The sequence below is a fragment of the Bos mutus genome, chromosome 23 (genome assembly GCF_027580195.1).
Source record: "Bos mutus isolate GX-2022 chromosome 23, NWIPB_WYAK_1.1, whole genome shotgun sequence".
Taxonomy (NCBI): Eukaryota; Metazoa; Chordata; class Mammalia; order Artiodactyla; family Bovidae; genus Bos; species Bos mutus.
In genome coordinates this window covers 41,541,265-41,560,513 of record NC_091639.1, presented here as the reverse complement: position 1 = coordinate 41,560,513, position 19,249 = coordinate 41,541,265, and the positions used below count along the sequence as shown (strand labels likewise).

Sequence of the window (19,249 nt, the reverse complement as noted above, 5' to 3'; positions counted from 1 at the left end):
GGAGTCACAAGAGTAGGACACAACTTAGCAACTCAACCACCACCACCACCACCATTAGGTAGCTGAAGTACTGGAGCTTCAGCTTCAACTTCAGTCCTTCCCATGAATATTTAGTGTTCACATTGACTGATATTTCTACATAGTACAAAAGAGCCAGAATGGTTATCAACATTTAATAAATATATTTTTCCTATTTTCTTTTCTAACAAGGGTGACGGAAGCACACTTTGTATGTGTCAAATACTATACCAATGCCTAATGCAGAAAACAGGTAAGAAAACTGAAGAACTGAGAGTAACGGTGTGAAGCTTGTACTCTAGAAAGAACCACTGCTAGCTGTTTCTCCAGCTCCTGGGCCTCTGGCCTTCCGTGGCTGACACATACGTGCCTGAAGCCCAGCCAGCATTCCCATCGCCCGCAAAAATAGACATGAAGCTGATGCAGCTTCCAGAATTACTGGGATGGCTGACCTGTAACCAGGTATTTATTTTAAAAATCCTGTCTAAGAGTGATATATCTGGGATTTCCGTGATTGTCTACTGGTTAAGAATCCACCTTGCAATGCAAGGGACATGAGTTTGATCCCTGATAGGGAAACTAAGATCCCACACGCCAAGGAGCAACTGAGCCCAAGAACCACAACTAGAGAGCCTGTGTGCCACAATAAAGATCCCACACGATGCAACTAAGACTCAACACAGCCAAATATAAATAAAAAAAAAAAAAAAAAGATGCTGAAAGGGATAGTTGGGGAAAAAAAAAAAAAAAAGAGTGGACTTCCCTGGTAGTACAGAGGGTAAGAATTGCCTCCCAATGAAGGGAACACAGGTTTGATCGCTGGTCCAGGAAGATTCCACATGTTTCGAAGCAACTAAGCCTGTGAGCCACGACTACTGAGCCCATGTGCTGCAACCAGTGGAGCCTGAGTGCCTGGAGCCTGTGCTCCACAAGAGAAGACACCACAGTGAGATGCCCAAGCACAGCAACGAAGAGGCGCGCCTGCTCGCTGCAACCAGGAAAAGCCTGGGCACAGCACTGAAGACCCAGCGCAGCCAAAAATAAATAAAAAGAGTGATGTATCTACAGTAAAGAAAATATTTTCTTAAAAAGAGGAAAATATAATCTCAATATAATTACTATTAACTTTTCAGTGTATTTCAAAAATTTTTTCAAATGCATGTTTTAAAATCCTTTATTATTTTTTCTCTGACAAAGCTAACAAAAGATCATTGGTTAAAACTGGGAAAAACAGAAGCAAGCATAAAGAACAAGATAATTACCTGTAATCTTACAAACTAGAAGTAACTACTCTTACTACCTTAGTGCATTTGCTTATCTTTCACCTTATTTGAAAAAGACACAGCTATCTCAACAATTATAATTGGGATCATGCTTTAAGGTGCTCTGAATTCCTTGGAGGCCCTGACAGAGTGCTGCTGTTGGGAACATGGACGCTGATGCTAATCTGCTGGGCTCCAGTCATATCAAAGGCCCTAATCAGCCACCCAGGCTTGGGCAAGTTACTGAGCCTTTCTGTGCCCCTCTTTCCTCCTCTATAAAACAGAGATAATCAACAGTACTTATCTCACAAGTCTGCTGTGAGGGGTACTACGTCAAGCACTTGAACAATACCTGGCACAAAGTACATGCTGTAAGACAATGCGTTATTATGGCTGTTGCTGCTGCTTTTCCACTTCACGCTGCTTCTTAAGCACTCTTCTCAGTATGACACGTAGTGGTTGTGATACACTGTCTAGTATGGATGTAACGTCATTCACTTAACTGTTTCTCCACCACTGGACATCAACAGCCTGCTATTTTAATTATTATAAAGAATGCTACAATTTAAAAAAATCTGAACCTTATATGGCTAGTGACATGCCAAATAGCCTTCCAGAAAGGACGTGCTGATCCCCAATCCTGCTTCTGTGCCAGAACGTCAGTCTCACCACACTTCTGCCAGCGTTGGTAACTGCTGTTTGTCACTGCCAATTCTTTAGGTGAAAACCAGTACCTCATCTTTGTTTACATTTCAAATTCCTATTTTGATGTAGCCTTAATTAGTATACACATAATTCTATACCCTGTTTTCATTCACCTACTCAGTCTCATAAGCACTTCTCTGTGGCACACAGCTTTCATAAGTATGTGTGTAACAGCTGCCTAACATTCCATCAGATGAATGGACCTTGGATCACTTGTCATTCACTGACCTGTATATTTTAAGACCCAATTTTTCACCTGAAAATGGCTTATGTGAAGAAAGGCTAACAGGCTTACTCCCTGTTAGCTATCTAAAACGTATTTTAGATAGTTTCATTAGGGTCAATTCTCAGCAGGAGCACAGGTGACGGGCTTGTTTGGCTGTTATCAGAGCAATGGTGCCTTAAAAATGAGTATCACAAGTGTACAACTCGGACCCAACAGAGTAGTCTGAGGACAGGGCCTGCCACACCACACTCATCTCTGGCCCCAACACCAGCTATCAAAGAGTCTATTTTTAATAGCCCCTCACCAAATTTATTTATACTTAAGCTTACTGCATTCTTATCAAATACAAAGCAACTAAAAACTGAAAGGCCGTGAAATGTCCAGATCAACAGTGCTGACAGGCACGATGGCGAAGCACGTGCTAACAACTGAGAGGTTCTGATAAGTAAATTCTATTTGCCAAAATTATAACAGAAAGTAAATTAATTTTATGTTTTTCTAGGCTTTTCCTTCAGAGCTCAAAGATTAAAACCATGAACCAATCATTAAATTACCTCACTTTTTAGGTCAAAAGATATATATATACACACAACCGATCTGGGATCACTGAAAATGGCTCCTTAGGAGAAAAGGCGAGTTCACCTCAAGGGTAACATGAATGTAACCGGTAGTTTCCAGGTACTCCCACCACTCTGCACCTACTACACAGCTCTGGAGGGAGGGCTCACACCACTGAAGTCAGTTTCCTCCAACAATATGAATAAGCATCGCAACAACAGCTGCAGTCCTGCTCTCACTGGGGGTCAGTGGCCAACAGAAAGCCTAGCAATGTAGAGGCCACGATTAATATCTGCTTGGGAGGATCCAATTTGGTTTTAGAAAAATCCAATTCTGGTTTTATTCTTATGGGCCTTGTCTCTAATTGTTGACTATGCATCCAACTTCAGCTTCCTTTTAAACATTTAAAAATATAATAGTACTTTTCACAAGTTCAAAAACAGACATGCTTATTTAAACACATCCTTCTGTTATTTCTTTTCTTTATCAGGCTCTCGCCTGTGCTTCTGGGTAAAGAGCTGCAGTGTGGCCAAGGCCAGTCGTGAGAGCTCTTGGGAGGCCATCTGGAGACAACTTACCGATGCTGACCGAGTCTTCCCAGTCTTCCAGCACTTCTGTGACAATGAGCACATAGACATACGTTCTATGCTTCCTCTCCTGGTTCTGAAGGGCAGAAAGAGAGGGACAGAGAGTTTTTCCTTAGAGAGCTGAGAAACGAAACAGACTCTATGCATATGTCCAGGGAGCTCAGATCCAAGGACTTCTTTTACTTTTGTCGTCCGACAATCAGATATGGAATGGCGCCAGCTGGCCTACTTAAAACATGCCACGCTTGAATCAGAGGGTGAGCTCTTTGGCTGGGCTTCCAAAGCCAAGGCTTTACACCCTGGTTTTTCCTTCTTCTCCCTAAAAAGCAACTTCTCAAAAATACTGAGAAAAGGATCGGGGACCTCTTGAGAAAAGGTATGAAGTACATTTAACTAGTTAGCACAGCAGAAAAATAAAGAGACTGTGATGGGCAGAGGGCCCATTCACGCAAGCCAGCTGATTACCTCACACATGGCCCCTCCTCCTATTAGCCCTGCTCATCTTTATCCCGATTTCTGACTTTCTCCAAATCCCTACTCTAGCCTAAGTGCTTGTTAGGCTCTTCTGCTGCAGCTGCTCATCTCCTCTTTCTCCTGTCTCCTCATTATCTACCCCTTCTCACATCTTGAGGAGAGGAAGAGAGGTAGAGATGGGAAAAACAGTTCTTACACATAATTCTAGCTGTACGGAGGAGATTAATGGGATTTTAAAAGACTTGAAAGCACAGTATTCTCTCCTGGTGCTGCATGGTTTTGAAAACTTGGTGAAACAAAGATGGCATCTTTCCCAGATGAAGACTGCAATGGGGACTTCTGTGGCAGTCCAGTGGTTAAGACTCTGAACTCCCAGTGCAGGGGGTACAGGCTTGATCCCTGATCAGGGAACTACGATCCCACATGGTCAAAAAAAAAAAAAAAAAAAAAGACAGTAATGGACAGTGTTTATGTCCCCGCCAGAAAGCGAAGCGAAGTTGCTCAGTCGTGTCCGACATTTTGCAACCCCATGGACTGTAGCCTACCATGCTCCTCCGTCCATGGAATTTTCCAGGCAAGAATACGGGAGTGGGTTGCCATTTCCTTCTTCAGGGGATCTTCCAGACCCAGGGATCGAACCCGGGTCTTCCACATTGCAGGCAGATACTTTACCATCTGAGCCACCCCCGCTAACACCACCCCAATTTCATGTTGAAATCCTAAGCCCCAAGGTAATGGTATCAGGAAGTGGAGACAGTGGGAGGTGACTGGGTTATGACAGATGACCCTCATGAATGGAATTAGTGTTCTTATAAAACAGACCCTAGAGATGTTTGGTTCCTTCTCTGCCATCCAAGAACACAAAGCAACAGCTGTCTATGAACTAGGAAGGGGGTCCTCACCAGACACTGAATTTGCTCGCGCCTTTATCTTGGACTTCCTAGGAATCAGTTTCTATTGTTTATAAGCCACCCAATTTCTGGTATCTTTGTTACAGAAGTCTGAATTGTCTAAAGGTCAAGATATATATGGTTATTAATATAATACCGATTGCACCAAAGATTTTAACAGATTTACCTCAAAAATTCCAACTAATCTTCCCAATGTCCCTTTTACTCCAGCCTGAAAAAGAAAAAAGAAAAATGTGTGCGTTGACATTGCTTACAGTGCTGGTCTCATTCTGAATCTTCTCGACTAATCTGTAAAACAGAAGTAAACTGTAAAACAGAAGTAAAAAGCAAGAGGACACAGCTCAGGTGGACCCCAGGTCTGTGGGAGTGCTAACAGTGTGTTCTCGGGGTCACAGACTGAAAGGAGTAGGGTATGCTCTGGGGAGAAAGTCCTCCTCTCCTTTCCAGGCCTCTCACCACTGCAAAACTGGCCAAACAGAGCAACAAGCAAGGCCACAGCCATACCAAAGATACGCTGAGGCAGGAATTACTTCGGTCATTTGCCCATTCATTCACCAATATAGACAGAATGCCTAATCTGAGCCAAATAGTGGTGCAGATGCCAGAGGTACAGTGATGAATAGGCTAGAACTCAAGTTGCATGAGAATAAGACCCTTATCTGACGTGTTCTTGGCTGTCTGTACACTGTACGTCCAGAACAGAGCTCAGCACCCAGCAGGAGCACAGCAAAGCGGTCAAGTCAACAAAAACACAGTCCGGGTAATTCTGCTAAATCACCAGTTTTATGACAGGAATGCACAGAGCATGTGATAGACAGAGAATGATGGGGAGAGGGCAACTTTACACAGTGGTTAGGCTTCTGCAGTAAATACAATGTTTATTCCATCAGTCTTTTTTTTTTTTTTTTTTTAAGATCTGTGTCTTTCTGATGCATTATAGGTGAACTTTTCGATATATTCCAATTTACTAATTTACTTTTCAACCATATCCTGGATAAAGTTATCCATTTCTAGTCCCTTTTTTATTTGATATCTTTCATATCTGTGTATATCTACCTGTTTCCATTATGGACACCTTTGCTTCCATGATTTTGTTGTTGTTGTTGTTCTTTTAAAATAGAAGTTATTCTTTTATTTTTTTGAGCATCCTGAACATATTTAGTTTATCAGGTCATGCTATAACATTCATTTCATCTGAAGTTAATAAATAATTCACATTCTATTTGTGATGTTGCTGTCAGAGGCTCTCCAGAGTGGCAGTTTAGGGCTCCTGCTCCACAGGAATACGGGAGCGCTGCCGCACAGCCCGCCCTCGGCTGCGCCGCAGCTGTGTCCTTGCCCTCCCTGGGCCCGTGTCTTGCTGAGTCTCAGCTCCTGGTGTCCTTTCCATCAGGCAGGACCTCACCCTTACTCCAAGGGCTTCAACTGCCAGCCAACCAAGGCCACGCAGGCTGCAACTGTCCTCTGCCCTTCTGCAATTCTGCTGTTTCTGATCTAAGGAGGCATCCACTTTGCTTTTGGGTCAGGCTATGTCTTTTTAGCTTTTTGGAAATGCATGGAGGATGCAGTAACTTGTTTTTTACTACAACTGCCATGTTATTTTGTACAATACATTAAAAAAAATAAGGCAAATATACTTTCTAAACACAGTAGGAGCTCAGTATGTTTGTACAGAATGAACAAAAATTTTAAATAAGTTCCCTAAAAGTTATTTAGAGATATTTAATAATAGAAACAATAGAAGCCAATTCAAAGGTCTAGATTCCTGGATGAGCTATATTTTGAAATTAATTTTTGCTAATTATCTGTCAACGAATTATTTTCCTTTCTCTTGCCAACATGTTTGTTTCTTTCTCCCTTCTTTTCCCCATGTGGCTTTTGGTCTACTTGAATGCAAATGTGTACCTTTTCTTATTTAAACTGCTTTTCTACATTTTCAGAAATAATTGCACTCCACAGCCAGATAAGACTAGCTAGGTTGGACTGCATGAATTAACCAATGAAGCTACCTGGACAAGTGGGACGAGCTGGCAGGCTATGCTCATCTGGAAAGCCAGCGCTGGTCTCTGGTCCAAGGCCGCCCAAATGCGCTCAGATGGGCTCCTGAGAGGAGTCACCTGTCACCTGCCACAGGCCGCCTCTGACAGGGCCCGGGAGCAGAGCTGCCAGGCTGCAGGGGGGGCAGGCCCGAGGCAGGCTGGGAGAGGGGGCAGCACAAGGACGACTGCTAGAGGTTCACAGAACACCGTTCACATTTCTCTTCTGCAAAGTGGAAAAGACGTCTCTTCAGCAGTCACTGTTCAATTATTTATTCTTCTTAACGAAAACAAAGTACAGAAAAGGAAATACTCTTCAAATTTTAAGGGCATAAATCATCTTAATATTATGACAATACATATAATTTATTTAAAACTTTTAATTATAGTAATTTCTGCATTCAACACCAATATGTTTCTATGATTTACTCTGTGTTAGAGGCAGTTCATGCATTGGAAAAGGAAATGGCAACCCACTCCAGTGTTCTTGCCTGGAGAACCCCAGGGACGGGGGAGCCTGTTGGGCTGGCATCTATGGGGTCGCACAGAGTCGGACACGACTGATGTGACTTAGCAGCAGCAGCAGCAGAGGCAGTTAGGAAAAATATAAAAGCGTTTTTTTCTTAATGAAATAGATGCATTTTTATTGTCTAAGGTAAATCAAATAATGCTGTCATCTGTACACTGAAATTCAGTGGCATATATTTTTACTTCTAATTAGTCTAATTAATTACTTCAAATCAACAATAGTTTTATTTGTTCCTTAAATGTTTCTTTCAAGTTTTATTCTAATATTCAGGAGATCTACTTGGGGGAATTCTATCTAAGGTGATTCTATCTTATCTACAGTATTATCTACATTAAAAGCAAAGAAATGTTCCTAATTTATCAGTTTTTAAAATTTGGCTTTAGCAGTTTTCTCAAGAGGAGGCTCTTCTTTTCTAAGAATAGGATTTTGGTTCTTTAAAACCACAGTGCTAGTAAGAGGACGATTCCTCAGAGGCAAAGGGTCTGAGACAGCGTTTACTGTAACCAAGTTACTTTTTCACAACCTTCCACAGTCCCGCTTTCACATCCTAGCTCTCTCTCAAATGCTGCCACAAGCAACTGGACAGAGATATTTTTATCTCTCACATGATTCTTGCACGCAGGTCAGGATAGGTGTCCGGATCACATCTGACAGATACTTGGCTCAGACATTTGGGGCTAAGACTTGATTCAGGGTATATGTAAGCTTGGTCTAGTCACAGTGCTGGTATAGCCTGTTTTTCTCATAATCATATGAAAGCAGTTACAATTTCAATCGGTACTGTCAAAAGCCCCCAATCCAGAGAAGTCGCCCATCTTAGCCAGTAGTAAGAATTTCAAATAAAGTAGCTGCTGCCCCTCATTACTCAACCACATGCAGGTGAGTGGTCTCTTCAACTTCAAAGTTTACAATATCAATTCTAACACTTTTGAGGTCTAGTTAACATAAATTAATTGAGCAACTGTTTACATTTTAAAAAGGAAAAAATGCAAATGTCTTTTTTCCTTTGGCAGTGTTTTACTGGGATTGGAAGTACTTACTGGAAAGGGCTGGAATGACAAGGGACACTCCAGTGTCTTGTCCTTCCCTCAGTCTCCAGGGGGTGTACCTGAGGCCCAGGCAAAGGAACTGATGTGTCAGGCCTCTGAAGCGTACATTTCTGCATGCGCACACTCAGTCTTGACGGACTCTTTGTGACCCCCTGGACTGCAGCCCTCCAGGCTTCTCTGTCCATGGGACTCTCCAGGCAAGAATACTGGAGTGGGTTGCCATTTCCTCCTCCAGGGGATTTTCCCAACGCAGGGATCGAACTGGCATCTCCTGTGTCTCCCGTGTTACAGGTGGACTCTTTGCCACGGAGCCAATGGGAAGCTCCCCCTGACGGGCCTTTGAACCTCCCCTAAAATGGTGGCCCACCACAAAGATCCCTGGCTTTGTGCTTAGTCTGCTGCTGCTGCTAAGTCGCTTCAGTTGTGTCCGACTCTGTGCGACCCCATAGATGGCAGCCCACCAGGCTCCCCCATCCCTGGGATTCTCCAGGCAAGAACACTGGAGTCGGTTGCCATTTCCTTCTCCAATGCAAGAAAGTGAAAAGTGAAAGTGAAGTCGCTCAGTCGTGTCCGACTCTTAGCGACCCCATGGACTGCAGCCTACCAGGCTCCTCCGCCCATGGGATTTTCCAGGCAGGAGTACTGGAGTGGGGTGCCACTGCCTTCTCATTAGTCTGGATGGGCACAAAGTGTACCATCACCTTCTGAAGCCAATTTTTCACACTCAGGTGGACGCTGTGGCAGACAGATGGCTATCTAGCCCACAAGCATTCTCCCTTCCTCCCTGCTACCAGTAAGACCCAGATTCTGTTCAGGTGAGAGCTCTGGCACACCTGACCACTAAGGGAGGTCTGCTGCCCTCTGCAGTGACAGGTTTAGGGGTACTGTGTGTGACCCAATTCTGGGTCAATGGTTCCTGAGAAGAATATTTCTCAGAGGCTTCTGGGAAAGATTTTCCATCATGATAAGAAGAGCTGTACAAAGAGAAACCCTATACCTCCCTGCTTGTCAGGTGGGGATCTGAAACTTGGAGCTGCAACCGTCATCTTGTCATTGTAAGGGAAAGGCCTAGAAAATCAATGAGAAGTGAACCACAGTCCTGATCCCTGAGCTGCTGGAGCAACAGGGTAATGGCCAACCCCTAGACCTCTTACGTCAGGAAAGTAACTGTTGCTGTTAAAGCCACTTTTAGTCAGGTGTGCTGGAACCTGTATCTGAAAGCTTTCTGCTACTCTCCTTGATTTCAAAGGCAGCTCTCTGAGGAAAACTGCATATTCCCAAAGAAAAATTCTGAACTCTCAGGGAGCTGTAGTATAAAATCTTCCTCTATCAAAAGCAGTAAGCCCAGGCCTAAAAGGAGTTCAGGGCAACAACTCGAATGCAAATATCTGCATGAGGAAACCTATGAAAAAAATATATGGTCTTCAATACATATAACTTTCTGGTATCCACCAGACTTAGAAAGTACATAAGAAAAGAAACACAGTGAAGACAGATGAAACAGATGAGAAGCCAGTGTAAGTCCAGTGAAATTTCAACCCATTTTTTAATTTTGTTTTTTAAATGAAATACTTCAAGCATCAAAAAAGTAAAGAAAATAATGAAACAAACCTTCAGGTAGTTGTACCTTTATTCTTCTACAAAAATTTCAAAAATCAGTTTCTCAGATCTTTTGAAAACTTCTTGGGGGATATCTATTTTTATTTTTGGATTAATTTGAGAAAAACACACCTTTACAATATTTAGTTTCTTCATTCAAGAATAGACGATCTCTATCCATTTATTCGTGTCTTTTAAAATCCTTTAATGAAGATTTATTATTTTTATTGTAAAGATCCTGCACTCTATCAGCAAGGTATTTCAGTTCTAGTATAGTTCTGTTGCTATTGTGAATAATACATATTTTTACAAGTTACATATTTTCCAGTTGATTACCACTTGTTTAAAGAAACACTGCTGGTTTCTGCATATTGATCTTCGGTCTTGAAACTTTGGAGGGGGGTGGTTCTACCTCTTTATTGCTACCAACCCATCTACCTCAAGCCCCCTCACGCATGCGTGCTCAGTCATGTGACCCTATGGACTGCAGCCCACCAGGCTCTTCTGTCCAAGGAATTTTCCAGGCAAAAATACTGGAATGGGTTGCCATTTCCTTCTCCTGTCTTGAAAGTTTTAAAAATGCTTTTATTAGTTCTACTAGTTTCTGTTGTGTGTCTTTGGTTTTTCATAATTAATGATCAGACCATCTGCAAATAATGGTAATTTGCTTCTTCCTTTTGACTCTTTATTTTTGTCTTAACTGCAGTGGCTAGGACCACAGATCAATAAATGGCAGCATGATAGCAATCATAATTGTCTTATTCCTGTCTGCCATGGGGGATGCTTTGAAAATTTCAAAAATATGATGTTTGCTGGAGGTTTTATTAGATACTCTATCAAGTTAAGGACATTCCTTTTATGTTTGCTTACAGCTTTTAAGATGAACGGGTACTGAATTTTAATAAACTATTTTTCTTCACTGACTGGTATGGTGATTTTATCTATTTTAATCTCAATGAAATAAATTACATAAACATATTTCCCAAGATTGAACTATCCTTGTACCCTTGGGATAACCGAGTTGTGTGATACTTTGACAAAGCATTAGATTCTATCTGCAGTTATTTCACTTAGGATTTTCACATCCATGTTCATAGGTGAGAACTGACCCTTCTTTCTAAGTATCAAGATCAGGAGTCCAGTTCCAGTTCAGTCGCTCAGTTGTGTCTGACTCTTTGCGACCCCATGAACCGCAGCATGCCAGGCCTCCCTGTCCATCACCAACTGCTGGAGTCCATTGAGTCAGTGATGCCACCCAACCGTCTCATCCTCTGTCGTCCCCTTCTCCTCCCGCCTTCAATCTTTCCCACCAGCATCAGGGTCTTTTCAAATGAGTCAGCTCTTCGCATGAGGTGGCCAAAGTACTGGAGTTTCAGCTTTAGCATCATTCCTTCCAAAGAAATCCCAGGGCTGATCTCCTTCAGAATGGACTGGTGGGATCTCTTTGCAGTCCAAGGGACTCTCAAGAGTCTTCTCCAACACCACAGTTCAAAAGCATCAATTCTTCGGCGCTCAGCTTTCTTCACAGTCCAACTCTCACATCCATACATGACTACTGGAAAAACCATAGCCTTGACTAGACGGACCTTTGTTGACAAAGTAATGTCTCTGCTGTCTAGGTTGGTCATAACTTTCGTCAGGCCATAGCAAACTATGGCTCACAGACCAAATGTGTCCTACCACTGGTTTCTGTAAATTAAGTTTTACTGGAACGTAGCCATGCTAATTCATTTAAGTACTGCCTATGACAGTGTTCACATTATAACAGCAGTCATATTTGTGAGAGAGACCATATGGCTTCTATATCTGAAGTAGTTATTATCCGGCCCTTATAGAAAAAGTGTGCTGTTTGCTGAAATAAGATCATACTGACCTTACAAGAGGTGTGTAGTTATCCCTTCTCTAAACAGTTCAAGATAAGAATATACATTTTCGGAAATTTCAGTAAAATCCATCTAGTCTAATCTTGGGATCTTTCTGTTGGAGAGAGGGGGTGACTACTGCTTTATTTCTGTAAGCATTAATGATCTACATATAGGCTTTCTAATTTTTCTTAAGTTAATTTGAGCTGTTTTCCCTAGAAAATTTTTATTAAGGTTTTCAAAATTTTTTGTTTGCAGCTTTTCATGGCATTCTCTTAATTTAAAAGTCTCTGTTACATCTGTGGTTATTTTCTTTTTTATTCCTTATATATTTGCTGCCTTCTCTCTTGTATCCTTTACAGGTTCAGTGAGAGGTTCATCTATTTTATTGGATAAATAAAAATGATCCACTTTTGGTTCTGTTGATCATTTTTCTTTTCCCCTACTAATTTCTGCCCTTTTCCTTGTTATTTTCATCCTTTTACTTTGAGAGTACCCTGTTGTTTTTCTGCTAGTTTCTTGAACTGACTGCTTAGCTTATTTAATATCTATTTTGTTTTCTAATAAAATCATCTAGGGCTCAAAGTGAATGACTTGCATCCTGTAAGTAATAACAGGAAGCACTTTCATAACTGTCTAGCTCTATTTGCTTACTAGTTTTGACTTGTGATTTGTGCTTTAACTCTAAGGGTTATTTAGGACATTTTTTTTCCCTGTTTCCAAATGTTTCTCTCTGTTAAGCTGGCTCTGTTGTTGATTTCTAATTTACTGCACTGTATCACGGTATATACAGTCTATATTACTGATGTTGTGGGATTTTCAACACTTTTTTTTATGGCTTAATATAAGGTTTTTTAAAAAATAATTCTTTCATGTGTGCTTCAAAACTTACATACTCTTTGTTGGATACAAGGTTATTCCTCAATATATGGCATTTGATCAACCTTGTTAACTGTGTTACTCAATGCTCTTTTGGTTGCTTTTTCTATCAGTTTCTAAAGGAGATATTGTAAAGTCTTCAATATGGTTACAGACTTGTCAGCTTTTCCTCCTAACTCTGTCAATTCTGCTTTAGGCAGGTGAAGAATTTGCCAGGTGCACACAAGTTCACGATCGCTATCTTGTCCTGATAAATTGTTCCTTTTATTATTAAAGGTTCTTCTTGTCCCTTTAATGTTTTTCACCTAAATTCTATTTTGTCTGATATTACAATTACTATCCCAGTCTTCTTTTGGTTAGTATTTGCCTAATATACCTTTTTCCAGCCCTTCATTCTTTGTCATTCAGTACTAGACCATTCAGGTATGACCTAAATCAAATTCCTTATGATTATACAGTAGAAGTGAGAAACAGATTTAAGGGCCTAGATCTGATAGACAGAGTGCCTGATTAACTATGGAATGAGGTTCGTGACATTGTACAGGAGACAGGGATCAACACCATTCCCATAGAAAAGAAATGTAAAAAGCAAAATGGCTGTCTGGGGAGGCCTTACAAATAGCTGTGAAAAGAAGAGAAGCAAAAAGCAAAGGAGAAAAGGAAAGATATAAACCTCTGAATGCAGAGTTCCAAAGAATAGCAAGAAGAGATAAGAAAGCCTTCCTCAGCAATCAGTGCAAAGAAATAGAGGAAAACAACAGAATGGGAAAGACTAGGGATCTCTTCAAGAAAATCAGAGATCCAAAGGAACATTTCATGCAAAGATGAGCTCGATAGAGGACAGAAATGGTATGGACCTAACAGAAGCAGAAGATATTAAGAAGAGATGGCAAGAATACACAGAAGAACTGTACAAAAAAGATCTTCACGACCCAGATAATCACGATGGTGTGATCACTCACCTAGAGCCAGACATCCTGGAATGTGAAGTCAAGCGGGCCTTAGAAAGCATCACTACAAACAAAGCTAGTGGAGGTGATGGAATTCCAGTTGAGCTATTCCAAATCCTGAAAGATGATGCTGTGAAAGTGCTACACTCAATATGCCAGCAAATTTGGAAAACTCAGCAGTGGCCACAGGACTGGAAAAGGTCAGTTTTCATTCCAATCCCAAAGAAGGGCAATGCCAAAGAATGCTCAAACTACCACACGATTGCACTCGTCTCACATGCTAGTAAAGTCATGCTCAAAATTCTCCAAGCCAGGCTTCAGCAATATGTGAACCTTGAACTTCCTGATGTTCAATCTGGTTTTAGAAAAGGAAGAGGAACCAGAGATCAAATTGCCAACATCCGCTGGATCATAGAAAAAGCAAGAGAGTTCCAGAAAAACATCTACTTCTGCTTTATTGACTATGCCAAAGCCTTTGACTGTGTGGGTCACAATAAACTGTGGAAAATTCTGAAAGAGATGCGAATATCAGACCACCTGATCTGCCTCTTGAGAAATGTGTGTGCAGGTCAGGAAGCAACAGTTAGAACTGGACATGGAACAAAAGACTGGTTCCAAATAGGAAAAGGAGTTCGTCAAGGCTGTATATTGTCACCCTGTTTATTTAACTTATATGCAGAGTACATCATGAGAAACGCTGGACTGGAAGAAGCACAAGCTGGAATCAAGATTGCCGGGAGAAATATCAATAACCTCAGATATGCAGATGACACCACCCTTATGGCAGAAAGTGAAGAGGAACTCAAAAGCCTCTTGATGAAAGTGAAAGTGGAGAGTGAAAAAGTTGGCTTAAAGCTCAACATTCAGAAAACGAAGATCATGGCATCCAGTCCCATCACTTCATGGGAAATAGATGGGGAAACAGTGGAAACAGTGTCAGACTTTATTTTTCTGGGCTCCAAAATCACTACAGATGGTGACTGCAGCCATGAAATTAAAAGACGCTTACTCCTTGGAAGGAAAGTTATGACCAACCTAGATAGCATATTCAAAAGCAGAGACATTACTTTGCCAACAAAGGTTCGTCTAGTCAAGGCTATGGTTTTTCCTGTGGTCATGTATGGATGTGAGAGTTGGACTGTGAAGAAGGCTGAGCGCCAAAGAATTGATGCTTTTGAACTGTGCTGTTGGAGAAGACTCTTGAGCGTCCCTTGGACTGCAGAGAGATCCCACCAGTCCATTCTGAAGGAGATCAGCCCTGGGATTTCTTTGGAAGGAATGATGCTAAAGCTGAAACTCCAGTACTTTGGCCACCTCATGCGAAGAGTTGACTCATTGGAAAAGACTCTGATGCTGGGAGGGATTGGGGGCAGGAGGAGAATGGGACCACAGAGGATGAGATGGCTGGATGGCATCACTGACTCGATGGACGTGAGTCTGAGTGAACTCCAGGAGTTGGTGATGGACAGGGAGGCCTGGCGTGCTGGGATTCATGGGGTCACAGAGTCAGACACGACTGAGCGACTGATCTGATCTGATCTGATCACTATGTTTGAAAACAACATATGGCAAGTGTTATTTTCTTTTTAATTGAAGTACGTGTCTTTAAGTTTCATTTATTGTGATTTATGGAGAAGGAAATGGCACCCCATTCCAGTACTCTTGCCTGGAGAATCCCATGGATGGAGGAGCCCGGTGGACTACAATCCAGGGGCTGGTGAAGAGTCCGGAACAACTGAGCGACTTCACTTTCACTTTTCACTTTCATGAATTGGAGAAGGAAATGGCAACCCACTCCAGTATTCTTGCATGGAGAATCCCAGGGACAGGGGAGCCTGCTGGGCTGCCGTCTATGGAGTTGCACAGGGTCGGACACGACTGAAGAGACTTAGCAGCAGCAGCATTGTGATTTAACCTGGAAATTTAGCTTTAATACTGAGCCACATGGGGTCTCTTGGAGAGTTAGAATCTTTAAATTTACCTCCTATGTAGTAAGGTAGAATCTTTAAATTTACTTCCTCTGCATTAGGCAGTTTCCATTTGTTAAGTTCACTGAATTAAGAGGAAGCTGTTACGTGGTAGTCAGATAAGTCAGACCTGTCCAGGTCCAGTGGTTGTTCGTAGTTTAAAGACTGCTGAGTCTCTAGAGGCAAGGATTGCATTTAGTATTTGCTGAAGCCGCTGTGAATTGTATTGGGGTCAACAGTACATACTTCCTAATGACTAAAAATCCTTTCCTGGAATGTGGAGCTGGATGGGAAAGCAAATACAACTGTTTTGGAAGAGTCATCTGGAATTAATTCATTTAGCAGAAGGCAACTGGCTCCTATCCCAGTAATTCAGTCTCCATTGAGGTTCCAACACAGACCTGCTCAAATACAGTGCTATGTTCTCTAACTTGGCAGATTCTAATCTCTACATCAAACCACTGAATTAACTATTCATCAATGAGTAGCATTCAATTATGTGTGACAATGTAGAGAGATAAACTGAGTAAAAAGATATATATTTTTTTAACTCCAATTTTTAAAACCCAATGGTTGAAGGATAATTTAGGAGTAGTTATTAGCAGTAAGAGAGCTAACCTTTACATCAGGCTCTCCTAGTAAGCCTAAAAAAATAAATAATAAATATCAATTCCTTGATTAAAGAGTGATTCTTTAGAAAAGCTGCTAGTGTTTAATATAAATTATAAATAAACCCACTTCTTACCAAAAGGGTTCACCAAATAGGAGATATTTCTGAGTTCCAACAATAAGGAGCAAAGTTTTCAAGTGTTTACATGCGAGGAATATTTTTGTGATACTAGACTTTTCCTAACACCCAACACCTAAGTCGAGAGTCTTGAGGAAAAGGATTATTCAAGGAGTCTAATAATTTCTTAACCATTCATGTGTGAAGAAAAAATTTTTTTCAAACATGTAATCACTTGTATTTTCTTATAAATAATTACCCATTGGTTGCCTACAGTCTTCATTATAACTCACCACCAAAGGTAAAAGACTGAACTGAAACATTTGGTAGGTCTTACAGTAACAAATGATACTTTCATTTCTTGAAAGTCCAAGTCTGCTCTCTTGGTCTTTGCCAGGGCAAAGGCAGACAAGAAACCAGGTCTCAAAGCAGCTCCGGAGCACTGTCACTGGCCAGTAAGTAATCAGTGAACCAGTAACACATGAGGAAAAAGATGTAAGACAGAATACATTTATGGTGGGGTGGGGAGAGAAGGGGAAAATATTGCTGTGATTAATGAAAGCAATAAAAATTACTGGTCTTAAATGTAAATACTGTTGATACGACGAAAGTTAGTCACACAGTCGTGTCTGACTCTTTGCAATCCCATGGACTGTAGCCACTAGGCTCCTCCTTCCATGGAATTCTCCAGGCAAGGGCACTGGAGTGGGTTGCCATTTCCTTCTCCAGGGGATATTCCCAACCCAAGGATCAAACCTGGGTCTCCTGCATTGCAGGCAGATTCTTTATCATCTGAGCTACTAGGGAAGCCCCTAACAAATGATAACTTTTAGTATTTTCCAGAACAGTATCTTATTATTAATGATAATCTATACATAAAGTTACAAACTGAAACAAATGAGAATTGGGCAGTAAGAGGATATACATTTTAGACTGGGGTGTGTGTGTGTTGAGCAGACTGTTTTGTTTGGTTGGAAAAATAAGTATCTGTTCTAATGTGTTATTTAAAAGTAAAGGAGACTCCTAGTTTCTGGTCCAGCATATACAAGGAGCCTAGAAGGTCCCATGCTGTCATAACAACAAATAAAAAGCTGAACAAACGCTTCTTAGGTTTATTAGAAAAGTGAAGCTACAGGGTAAGTCACTGCCCTCAAGTCAGAGAGACAGATCAGAGAATCTCAACTTACCAGAGCAGAAACCACCAAGGGAAGGGAGTGAGGGTAGGGTGAAGAAACCTGGACTGTGACTGATGAACCACTGAAGGTTCAAGGACAAGCCTAAAATCTTCTGGCAGGTGGTGGTGGGCAGGGGTGGGGGTGTGGTGCGGGGAGAAGGAGGTGGGGGGCGACCACACATTTGTGGTTTTAACTCCAGGAGCTCTACCCAGTTTTCACAGTGAACACTGGAAAAAAATTCCCTCCTGCTTCTGCAGAGAAGAAAAATAGCCAATTTTAAATACTCCGTAATATTCTGTTCTTCTTAACAAAGACTGCCTTCCGGAGAAACTATTTTATGTAATCTATTGGGGTTTCATCAGAGTCTATCCAACCTGGGAGAAGTGAAATACTCAATTCCAGTTCCTTCATCCATCCTGTCTCATCTTAAGAGGGGGTCAGGGGCAAGGAGCTGGAACTACTGAGAAGCACTTGTGAAGTTCACAGCCTGGGCACAGGCTCACTGAAAGACTGAGGCCTGATCACAGGACTGTAGAATGCACATCTCACATGTACTACTGAAGGCACACTACTACAGTTCCTAGTATCCAGTCATCATGCTCAGCTTTCAACAATTAATCTTACTAAAAGGAAAAAACATTTTGAAGACATATAAAAACATTAGAAGCAGACTTAGATATGACAGGGATGCTAAAATTATCAGGCCATGAAAAAACCACCATGATTAATACGCCAAAGATTCTAATGGAAAAAGTAAGAAACAATGGGTAACACAAGCCGAGAGGCAGAAATTCTAAGAATGAATAAAAAAGTATTGCTCTAGATCAAACACACTGTCAACAGGAAGAATACCACTGATGGGCTCATTAGCAGACTAGACATGACTGAGAAGAGAAACCTTGAACTTGAGAATATGTCAACAGAAACTTTCAAAACTGAAATGCAAAGAGAAAAAATACTGGGGAAAAAAGCACACAGAACAGAGAGAATATCCAAGACCTGTGGGAGATCGATAAAGCATGTAACACTTTTAATGGGAATACCAAAAGAAGAAGATAAAGGAACAAAAGCAGTATTTGAAGCAATAAGGACTGAGAATTTCCTGAAATTAATGTCGGACACAAAACCAGAGAACTAGAAAACTGAAACAAGTATACAAAAAGCTACACCTAGCTGGACATATTATATATACAAACTGCAGAAATCAAAGGAGAAAAGTCTCAAAAGAAGCCAAAGGAGAATGGGAAACAGCTTACCTAGAGAAACAAAATTAAGAATTATTTCAACTTCTCAGAAACCACACAAACGACGAGAGAGGAGTGAAATATTTAACATGTTGAAAGGGAAAAATACCATCAATCTAGCTATGGTATTCTTTAAAGTGAAGGCGAAATAAAGGGTTTCTCAAACAAACCAAAGTTGAATTTGTTGCCAACAGGCCTGCCTTGAAAGAAATGTTAAAAGGAGTTCTTTGGCAAGAAGGAAAGTGACAGAGATCAGAAACTCTGATCTACATAAAGAAAGGAAGAATATTAGAGACAGGATAAGCAAAATGAAATCTTTATTTTTCTTACTCAATTGAGCTAACAGATTGTTAAAAATAGTAACAGCCACATTGTACTCAACTGTGTATGCACACGCGAAAGGGCGAGAGAGACGGTGACAGCAGTGACAGGCCGGGGAGGGAGGCCTCTCATAAGGCGCTTGCACAAAACCAACAGCGGTATTTGAAGAT

At 41.3% G+C, this 19,249-nt stretch overlaps 1 protein-coding gene across 2 annotated transcripts in view; it reads right to left on the bottom strand.

Annotated features, from left to right (window-relative positions):
- NUDT3 (nudix hydrolase 3) overlaps nucleotides 1-19,249 on the bottom strand; it is a 123,514-nt gene that overhangs the window by 8,990 nt on the left and 95,275 nt on the right. Inside the window, exons 3-4 of one of the 2 annotated variants that reach the window (XM_070360802.1) lie at nucleotides 4,908-4,952; nucleotides 3,348-3,432 (exon numbers count right to left, since the gene is read on the bottom strand). In XM_070360802.1, the coding sequence (XP_070216903.1) occupies nucleotides 3,348-3,432; nucleotides 4,908-4,952 (130 nt within the window). The remainder of the gene's footprint in view (nucleotides 1-3,347; nucleotides 3,433-4,907; nucleotides 4,953-19,249) is intronic. The other variant, XM_070360803.1, reaches the window with a different exon arrangement.